At 47.5% G+C, this 11073-nt stretch overlaps 1 protein-coding gene across 1 annotated transcript; it reads left to right on the forward strand.

Moving 5' to 3' along the window:
- The first annotated feature begins 2766 nt into the window (after nt 1-2766).
- On the forward strand, nt 2767-8584 carry LOC114434738 (RNA 3'-terminal phosphate cyclase-like). The gene is made up of 11 exons (XM_028404113.1): nt 2767-2913; nt 3057-3157; nt 3645-3788; nt 3887-4010; nt 4315-4373; nt 4446-4587; nt 4778-4899; nt 5117-5175; nt 7960-8054; nt 8133-8237; nt 8330-8584. Exons 1-11 carry the CDS (start codon nt 2863-2865, stop codon nt 8426-8428), a joined length of 1101 nt encoding a protein of 366 aa, XP_028259914.1. The 5' UTR covers nt 2767-2862; the 3' UTR covers nt 8429-8584.
- The last annotated feature ends 2489 nt before the right edge of the window (nt 8585-11073 follow it).

The following is an 11073-nucleotide window of genomic DNA, read 5'->3' on the forward strand; positions in this document are numbered from 1 at the left end:
GACTGACCTGCTCTGTGCTAAAGACATGAGTCACCGCCCGCGCTATAGTGGAGGTTTCCTTTTTAACCTACTCACCACAACACCATGGACTACATAACCACACACAGCTGTAATGCACACACACACACACACAAGCTTGTACAGCTATCTTTGGAAGCACCACTGTACAGAATCAGAGTTGTGTTTGAGGTTTCATTAGTATGAATCTTCCTCAGTGATTCACATAAAACATACAACAAGTAACAATAAGAAGCGTGCACTGGACTAAAATACAATAAATAAATGTAATCTGAGCTGAATCAGGCTGTAAAATGATGCTACAGGACATGAGCACAGCACAGACCCTGATGTGACCTCAGTGTAACAGGGACCTAAACCTAAACCCAAGCTCCAGCTGGGGACCAGGTGAGAGAGGAAAAGCCTCCCTTCAATGGCCTGGTTCTCACAAGGATAGCTGTACAGGAGCGCGCGCGCGCACACACACACACACACACTGACGCGCCGGGAACTCCCAGCAAGACGCGCGTGACAGTAAAACATGACAGGAGGAAGAAAGCAACATGAAACCATACACAATCTGCAGGGACACACACACACACACACACTGTGACGTAACACCACACAAACCCACGCAGGACAGTCGCGCGCCGTGAACACACCCGTGAGGCTGCAGAGGAGGATCCCGGTTCTCACGGTTCTCACGGTTCTCATGGTTCTCATGGTTCTCCAGGAGAGCCGACGGTACCTGAGTGAGCGGCTGTCAGCTCGCGCGCTGTAACAACACTTTGCTGAGGATCCGGTCCTTTAACATCTGTCGGACTATGCGGAGGATTTTTGATGGTCTGTGGTCGCTGTCGTGTGCTGAGGCAGCAGACTGAAAGCAGCGGACACGAACAGACTCAATAAACTGGTCCGTGGGGGCGGAGCCAGAGTTCCTGACAGCAGTGTGTAGTGTCAAGCGACGGCTTGGGTCCCTCCTCCCTGTGGCCATCAAACTCCTCCCTCCCTCTGAGATCAGATCTAACACACTGTCTTGTAATCATTTCCATATTGGATTTATTCAGACAAGATATTACTGCACACGGTACAAGTTGTATTATATATGACTTCAGTCTTCACTTGCCAGGATTTTACTTGAATGTTTATTAATGTTTAGAATTTATTAGATTTTATTTTAATTTTACGCTTATTACTTTACCTTAGGGCCCGAGCACCGAATGGTGCAAGAGCCCTATTGAAACCCTTAGGATTATTATTATCCCCCCCCCCCCACCCCCCCCCCCCCCCCCCCCGAGATCGCATTTTTGGAGGCCTTAACATGCCCAAAAACTCACCAAACTTGGTAGAAAAATTCATTTGCCCGAAAAATTTTGAAATTTGCTGACGTTTGAAACGCACATATAAAAATGGCTCTATAGCGCCCCCAACGCGTAGCCCCTCTGGCCGGTTTGACACAGGATCATGAAAATTGGCACACATATGTATCACCTCAAGACGCACAAAAAAGTCTCTTGGACCCCCCCTCCAAACCCAACAGGAAGTCCGCCATTTTGACTTTTGTGGCAATTGTTTACCTATTTTTGACCCTGCTTCAAAACTTTTCACGCCTCGCATACTCCATCCAATTGAGCTGAAATTCACTGTGTCCACTCAGGACACCATAGGGAATAGACGCATTCAAAAACTCTTTCAAAAGTATTACCGTGTGGCGGGGGAGTGGCCTCAAAGTTGACCATTCGCCATTACAAAGGAACTCGCTGTGTTTTATGCAGTACTACCCATATACTTTATGCAATGTGGACAAAATCTTACAGTACTGCTATGGACCCGAGTCTGAACAGATATATATGCTAATAGGATGATACGGTCATAGCGCCACCTACTGGTAGCAGGAAAGTTTGGTTGTAAACATGTGTTTGTTGTATATCTGTGGAAATGAGAGGAGGAGAGCATAGGAGAGAAGACTGCGATGACCCCGCGGATCGCAAGGTCTGTGAGGGCCCGCAATGCTGCTTGCAGCTTTAATTCTAACCTGTCTTTTTTGAGTATACATGGAGCACCTGGAATGAAAGCAATCCCCCTGGGATCAATAAAGTATTTCTGATTCTGACACACAGAGACACACACAGAGCAGCTTTCATTACACAGTAAAGGAGGATTTCTTTCAATCATGTCATTCAGTAACAGCAGCTTTGTGCTGGAGTCACCGCTGGTACCGTCACAACCACCTCGGCTCCACGGCGCCATCTGCTGAGCAAACAGGGAGCACACAGATCTTTCCAAGACTCTTTAATGTGGTTATTAAAACAATCACTGGACTTCATGTCACACAGGACTATTACACATTGGTCCATCATCACAGCCTCCAGGACACTGTCAGTGTTTACATCAGTGTTTATGGTAAAGTTGTATATACAAACATGCTTAGTGGTTAGGAAAGCATACTTTAATCAAATCATATTTCAACACAAACACAGGAATATCATCATCATCATCATCATCATCATCATCATCAAAAACACACCAGAACCAATCAGAGCAGCAAAAAAGCAGAAAAATACAAATTTCAAATTAAACTGAAATAAACTGTGATTTAAGTCACACAGCCAAATCTCCACATGTATGTGTGTGTACATGTGTAGAAGAAGTTGTAACATGACTGCATGTCTGTGTTTTAAAAATGTAACGTTACTGTGAAGTTCTGTAAATTGAGGGTTTGTGCTCGGCAGTAAGCCGGAAGTGCTTTTATTTTGAAGGGCAGAGCGGAAGTGGCAGCAGAATCTCAAAGCAGAAGAAGAAGAAGAGCGTGAAGAGGGAGAAGAGCCGCAGCGTCTGAATCAAAGTTCACGGTGCGCGTTTCGAATGAAGATGGACTCTGCGGCGCTGGAGATAGACGGCAGCGTGATGGAGGGAGTGAGTTCTCACACTTTATTCCGCAGACACACGGCGGCGCAGCCTGCTGTTGTTCGGGCTAACACAAGGCTAACTGCCGCGGCTAGCAGCCGGTTCTGACCTCACTGTTGTCCGTTCTCTTCCCCGGTGTCGGTTCTCTGCAGGGCGGACAGATCCTGAGGGTCTCCGCGGCGCTCAGCTGCATCACCGGCTCCTCCATCAAAATCACCAAAATCCGAGCCGGCAGGAGCACGCCGGGGCTCAGGTGGGTTCGCGGCGCCGCGGCTAGCAGGCTAACGTTAGCCTATTCATTGAAGTTGATTCATCGGCTAAGTTACTCAGCACATATTAACAAAGAAAACATGACGCCTCTGCTGTTAGTGTTGCTGTACTCTCTCCCCGCTGGCCACCAGCAGCCGAAAGGTTCCGCTTCCAGCGGGATGGGGCTGATGAGAAACTTTGTGCGCGGACAATGTGCATCCTCCTCCGCAGGGATAAAGACGCAGATCTGACTCCATGATGCGTCTGATCAGGAGAGCGTCACTGAAGGGAAACATGGCTGATGGATCCTCCAGCTCTGATCACAGATCAATACTTACATCAGAAAATGAGCCGCAGTGCAGCGTCCTCAGCACCGTCAGCTCCATCAGTGCTGGTCTACTGATGTTATTGTTAAAGGCAGAAAGGAGACATGGACATGTTACAGCTCTGAGTCTGGTCAGAATTTATAAAGTCTGTGTCTGTGTGTTCAGACCACAGCACCTGAGCGGCCTGCAGCTGGTCTCAGACCTGTGTTCCGGCGGTCTGCAGGGAGCCAGCATCGGCTCCACTGACGTCAGCCTGACTCCGGGGAAGATCCAGTCTGGAAACCACACGGCCGACACGCAGACAGCAGGGTGAGGCCGACTCAGCCGCCCTGTCGGGCCTGGGGGTGTAGCTGCTGATGGACTCCTCCTGTTATATAGACTCTAATGTGTGTGTGTGTGTGTGTCAGGAGTGTGTGTCTGCTGCTGCAGGTAGCTCTGCCCTGTGCGCTGTATGCTGACGCTGCCTCACAACTCTGTCTGAAGGGGGGGACCAACGCAGAGATGGCTCCTCAGGTTGACTACACTGTCAAGGTACACACACACAGACACACACAGACCGCACACACACACACTGACTGCACACACACACAGACTACACACACACACACACACACAGACTGCACACACACACACACACAGACTGCACACACACACACACACAGAGGGGGACTCCACCTTCACTGAAGCAAAAGCACAGAAGTGTGTGTCCTCCTGCCTCCACGCTGCACATTCACAGATACATGATCTACTTTATTCATCAGTTTACCTGAACGTCCCCTCAGATCTATAAAGTATCACTCCATGTATGTTTACGTTCAGTTTTTCTCCTCTTCAGGTCTTTAAGCCCATCGTGGAGAAGTTTGGAGTTCATTTTGACTGTGACATCAGAATGAGGTCAGTCCACTGAGGAGTAAAGTATAGATGTGTGTGTCTGTGTGTCTCAGTGTGTGTGTGTCTTTGTTTCAGGGGCTTCTACCCTAAAGGTGGAGGTGAGGTGATGGTGACGGTGAATCCGGTCAAAGAGCTGCAGCCTGTCGTCATGACGGAGAGAGGAAACATCACAAAGATCCACGGCAGAGCGTTCGTTGCTGGAGTGTTGCCTTTCAAAGTAAAGTTCACTATCACAGACACAGACACACACACTGTACATCACGCCTTTATCTAGCAGTCAGACACACATTAAAGAGCCAAAAGCATAACAATAATACAGGTAGTAAAGCAGTGAGTGTATAAATGAGCAGATCAGTGTGAAGTTGTTTGTTGTGTGTTTTATTGACTCTTTGTGTCTTTGTCCTCAGCTGGCTAAAGACATGTCGGCCGCTGCTGTTCGAACCATCAGGAAGGAAATCAAAGAACTTTACATCAACATCCAGCCGCACCAGGAGAAGGACAAGGCCAGCGGGAACGGGAACGGCATTCTGTAAGCCCCGCCCACTCAATGACATCACTGCACAAAGATGGCCGAACAAATGATCATGTGAACATACTGCAGCTCACTGAGTGACAGAGTCTTTGAACCCTTCATACTGAATCCCTTAGACTGTGGAGTTTCCCACAGGATGTGAACGCAGCGTCATCAAGGTTAAAAAAGAACTGGCGCCACTCTCTGATTGGTCTTCTTCTGCCGTCTGTTTCAGAATCATCGCAGAGTCGTCAACAGGTTGTCTGTTTGCAGGCTCAGCTCTGGGAAAGAAAGGTGAGGAGGTCACATGAACCAGCAGGTGGCAGCGATGCACCCGAGACAGGACACACCTCAGAGACACACTGAGACACAAACACACCTCAGAGACACAAACACACCTCAGAGACACAAACACACCTCAGAGACACACAGAGACACAAACACACCTCAGAGACACACAGAGACACAAACACACCTCAGAGACACACTGAGACACAAACACACCTCAGAGACACAAACACACCTCAGAGACACAAACACACCTCAGAGACACACAGAGACACAAACACACCTCAGAGACACACTGAGACACAAACACACCTCAGAGACACAAACACACCTCAGAGACACACAGAGACACAAACACACCTCAGAGACACACTGAGACACAAACACACCTCAGAGACACACTGAGACACAAACACACCTCAGAGACACCACTGACGACACAACACACCTCAGAGGACACAAACACACCTCAGAGACACAGAGACACAAAACCCCCCCCTCAGAGACACACTGAGACACAAACACACCTCAGAGACACAAACACACCTCAGAGACACACAGAGACACAAACACACCTCAGAGACACACTGAGACACAAACACACCTCAGAGACACAAACACACCTCAGAGACACACAGAGACACAAACACACCTCAGAGACACACTGAGACACAAACACACCTCAGAGACACAAACACCTCTAGAGACACACAGAGACACAAACACACCTCAGAGACACACTGAGACACAAACACACCTCAGAGACACAAACACACCTCAGAGACACACACACACAGAGACACAAACACACCTCAGAGACACAAACACACCTCAGAGACACAAACACACCTCAGAGACACAAACACACCTCAGAGACACCTCAGAGACACAAACACACCTCAGAGACACAAACACACCTCAGAGACACAAACACACCTCAGAGACACAAACACACCTCAGAGACACAAACACACCTCAGAGACACACAGAGACACAAACACACCTCAGAGACACACTGAGACACAAACACACCTCAGAGACACAAACACACCTCAGAGACACAAACACACCTCAGAGACACACAGAGACACAAACACACCTCAGAGACACTCAGAGACACAAACACACCTCAGAGACACAAACGCACCTCAGAGACACACTGAGACACACACACCTCAGAGACACACTGAGACACAAACACACCTCAGAGACACACACAGACACAAACACACCTCAGAGACACACACAGACACAAACACACCTCAGAGACACACTGAGACACAAACACACCTCAGAGACACAAACACACCTCAGAGACACAAACACACCTCAGAGACACCACAGAGACACAAACACACCTCAGAGACACACTGAGACACAAACACACCTCAGAGACACAAACGCACCTCAGAGACACAAACACACCTCAGAGACACACAGAGACACAAACACACCTCAGAGACACACAGAGACACAAGCACACCTCAGAGACACACTGAGACACAAACACACCTCAGAGACACAAACACACCTCAGAGACACAAACGCACCTCAGAGACACAAACACACCTCAGAGACACACAGAGACACAAACACACCTCAGAGACACACAGAGACACAAGCACACCTCAGAGACACACTGAGACACAAACACACCTCAGAGACACAAACACACCTCAGAGACACAAACACACCTCAGAGACACAAACACACCCTCAGAGACACAAACACACCTCAGAGACACAAACACACCTCAGAGACACACAGAGACACAAACACACCTCAGAGACACACAGAGACACAAACACACCTCAGAGACACACAGAGACACAAACACACCTCAGAGACACACAGAGACACAAACACACCTCAGAGACACACTGAGACACAAACACACCTCAGAGACACAAACACACCTCAGAGACACAAACGCACCTCAGAGACACAAACGCACCTCAGAGACACAAACACACCTCAGAGACACACAGAGACACAAACACACACAGAGACACAAACACACCTCAGAGACACACTGAGACACAAACACACCTCAGAGACACAAACACACCTCAGAGACACAAACACACCTCAGAGACACACAGAGACACAAACACACCTCAGAGACACACAGAGACACAAACACACCTCAGAGACACACTGAGACACAAACACACCTTAGAGACACGCTGAGACACAAACACACCTCAGAGACACGCTGAGACACAAACACACAAAAACACACCTCAGAGACACGCTGAGACACAAACACACACTGAGACACAAACACACCTCTGAGACACAAACGGAGACACAAACACACCTCAGAGACACGCTGAGACACAAACACACCTCAGAGACACGCTGAGACACAAACACACAAAAACACACCTCAGAGACACACTGAGACACAAACACACCTCAGAGACACAAACACACACTGAGACACAAACACACCTCGGAGACACAAACTGAGACACAAACACACCTCAGAGACAAACGGAGACACAAACGCACCTCAGAGACACACAGAGACACAAACACACCTCAGAGACACACCGAGACACAAACACACCTCTGAGACACAAACAGAAACACAAACACACCTCTGAGACACAAACACACCTCTGAGACACAAAGGGACAGTCAAGGTAAAACATTTTTTTCAGGAACTCTGGTCTTTGTTGTGTCCACTCCACTGAAGTGTTTGCTAGAAAACATCTTTTGATTGACATCTGGACCGACCAATCAGGTGTGAGGGCACTGCTGTAAACGCCTGTGTGTATGTTTCAGGTGTGTACGCAGATAAAGTGGGTATTGAAGCTGCTGAGATGTTGCTGAGAAACATCAGACACAATGGCTGTGTAGACGAGTTTCTGCAGGACCAGGTAAGACACACACACACACACACACACACACCTGGTGACCTCACGGCGGCCTCGCTCTCACCTTTTCTTCCTCCTCAGCTCATCATCTTCATGGCGTTGGCGAAGGGAACGTCTCGGATCCGAACCGGTGTCGTGACGCTGCACACACAGACGGCCATTCACATGGCAGAGCAGCTGACTCAGGTCGGACATGTTTCTTCTTTCAGAGTCTGACAGGACGCCGATGTTCACACACTGATGTTCACACACTGACCTGTGTGCTGTTGTGTTCGCAGGCTAAGTTCACAATAACGAAGTGCGAAGACGAGCTGAGCAGCAACGTCAACTACATCATCGAATGTCAAGGATCAGGAGCGACTAACCCCCACCTGTAGCCCACCACTCACTGCACACACTGAACACACACTGCACACACTGAACACTCACTCGTCTCTCTACTGGACTTGATAGCTGCTCCCGCCATGGCCGACCCTCTTAGCTTCTGTCTCTCAGGGTTTTTCCTTAAATACTGTAATAAATAAATAAACTGTTTCCAACGTTGACGCACGTTTCTGCCTGTTTTTAAATCCGACGCACAGGTTTTTACTTTTCGGTTTCATCAGTCGGTGCTGAGGCCGTTTCCCACAATGCAGCAGGAGCATTAAAAACGCCATGACACCGAAACAAAAGAGCCCAAAGCATCTTCAAATAATCAACACATCTGTGATCGGCTGGTGATGCCTGCAGGTTGTGCTGCTCTGCTGAGGATAAAGCCAGTGGGTCTTGTATTTTTGGGGGTTTAGGGTTTTTGAACTGCTCTTGGTCTGGCCCCGTCCACCTGGGAACTGTTTGCTTTGGGAGGCCCTGCTGCCTGCAACATAGCTCCTAGGATCATTTGGGCACTCAAACCCCTGCACCACGGTAAGGCGGCGGCTCACAGAGGGGACATTTTGTATTTAGTTTTTTTGTATATAAATATATATATAATATTTATATAATTATTTTTTTAGAATGAAAATATTTTTTAATGTTTATATTTTTAATATAATATTTTTATATAAATATGTATATATAATATTTACATAATTATTTTTAGAAAGTAAATATAATTTTTTAAATATAATATTTTTATATAAATATGTATATATAATATTTATATAATTATTTTTTTAGAAAGTAAATATGGTTTTCAAATATTTTTTTAAGTGTGGCTCTGTGTGATTAGAAGCAGCGTTCTAAATGACAAGTGTTTAGTGCAGTTATGGCTTTTGTAGAAAAACAGTTTATTATCATTTATTGTTTTATTGTTCATGCTCTGATTGAAGGCACCACTTTAAGCAGACGGTGTCCACAGTTTCCACAGCATGTGTTTCTGCAGCAAGTTTCCACAGTACAGTAGTCTTTACTGGGATTTCATACTTCTTTAGTCAGAGTTCCTACATTTTTGTTTACATAATTTCTCAACTCCTTGAAAACTGTATTTTATGAACACGCAGATCTCAGACGTGACGCTCTTGTGGCAGAGATAATGTCCCGTTGGACCGCTGTCAGCTGTCTGTCTGCAGCTGGTGGATGTAGTGGAATTCTGGGTGCTGTAGTCTCCCTTAGGTGGAAGGAGAGATGAGGACGAGGCTGTCCGGGATGAGAACAGGTGACCTTTTCCGAACCCCCTGCTGAACGTGGACTTCCTGCGGCCGCCGTCTTGTTTCCATGATGTCAGGAGCCTGGTGTCATGTTGATTGTCCCTCTAACCTCTTTAAGCCACCTGCTGCAGGTGAGCTGATGTACAGTGTGTACAGCAGGAAGTCCAGCTCAGACCTGAATGTGTGTTGAAACCTGAGGAGACTGTAAGCTCACACCTTTGTCCCCTCTGGAACCAGAAGTAACCTGATCCAGGTCACCTGACACCTCCTGCAGCTCGAACGCGTCCTCGCAGTCTGCTCGCCGCCCTGCAGCATGGCGGACACCGGGGCCTGGAGGACACACCAGGATGGCCCCCGGATCCTTCAGTCAGGACCAGGACCAATAAATGGACCAGGACCAGGGCTGGGACCAGGACCAGGGCCAGGACCAGGGCCAGGACTATGCCCAGGACAAGGACCAGGACCAGTGCCAGGGACAAACCGAGTATGGATCTCACTGATCGCAGGTGAGTTTGACGTCATGAGTCTGACATAAACAAAGGGTCAGACACTGAGGACCAATCTGTGGTTTAAACCTCAGAGTGAGGGTCTGCTGTCTTAATCCGGACCCATCAGGATCAGTCCCTCCATCTGCCTCCAGCATAATTCAGCTTCTTTAGAGAGTCTTCTGGAGTTTTGTCTCTCACGTCAGAAAAAAATGAAAAGCTAAATAAACATCTTGATGATGGATAATCTCTGGACAGACACACTGGGATTAATCTGCTGGATTAAACAAAGACCAGTGCCTCTGAGCTGGTGTGGTTCAGGTGAGTTTAAAAACATTTTTATGACTTTGTTGTCACAAAATTAACTTTATAGTCAAAGACAATTGACTCAAAATCAGGCATCAGAATTCAGATTTAAACTTTTAAAAATCATAATTCTGAGATATGAACTCCAAACTGTTAAAAGGTTAAAGGATGAATCACCAATCAGATCAGGACCTTTTCAGTTCTATGTGTTTTATTAGGGTTATTGTTTTGGATTTTTTGAAGTCAATTCTGACAAATCTCTGCCCTGTTAAATATGGCGCTGATACACTTTAAAACTGAGATAAAGTCTGATGTTTTAGTCTCTGTGGTCCCCAGGGATTAACATGTAAACACAGAGACGTGTAAACTGGTAGATTAGGTTTAGGTCTAGATGCCACAGAGAGCCCGAGCAGCGTCTCACCTGAGGTTTTGTGCTTCTGCTCCGTCCTGCGGAGCCTCCGTCAGCTCCATCTCTGCTCCTGTTGGGCTCGCCGTGTTCTCCCAGCGGACCGTGAAGGCAGCGCGGCGTGTTCTCTGTGTGGATTGGCTGCGGTTGCTATGGGAGCGGCTCCGGTTGCTGGTAACGTGTCTTAAGGGAGGATTGCG

Source organism: Parambassis ranga, chromosome 4 (genome assembly GCF_900634625.1).
Source record: "Parambassis ranga chromosome 4, fParRan2.1, whole genome shotgun sequence".
Taxonomy (NCBI): domain Eukaryota; kingdom Metazoa; phylum Chordata; class Actinopteri; family Ambassidae; genus Parambassis; species Parambassis ranga.

Excerpts from the sequence above, each read along its gene's own strand:
- LOC114434738 (XM_028404113.1), top strand. The coding sequence starts at position 2,863 with ATGAAGATGGACTCTGCGGCGCTGGAGATAGACGGCAGCGTGATGGAG. Across the intron at positions 3,158-3,644 it reads AGGAGCACGCCGGGGCTCAG|ACCACAGCACCTGAGCGGCC; the intron begins GTGGGTTCGCGG and ends CTGTGTGTTCAG. Across the intron at positions 8,055-8,132 it reads ACGAGTTTCTGCAGGACCAG|CTCATCATCTTCATGGCGTT; the intron begins GTAAGACACACA and ends CTTCCTCCTCAG.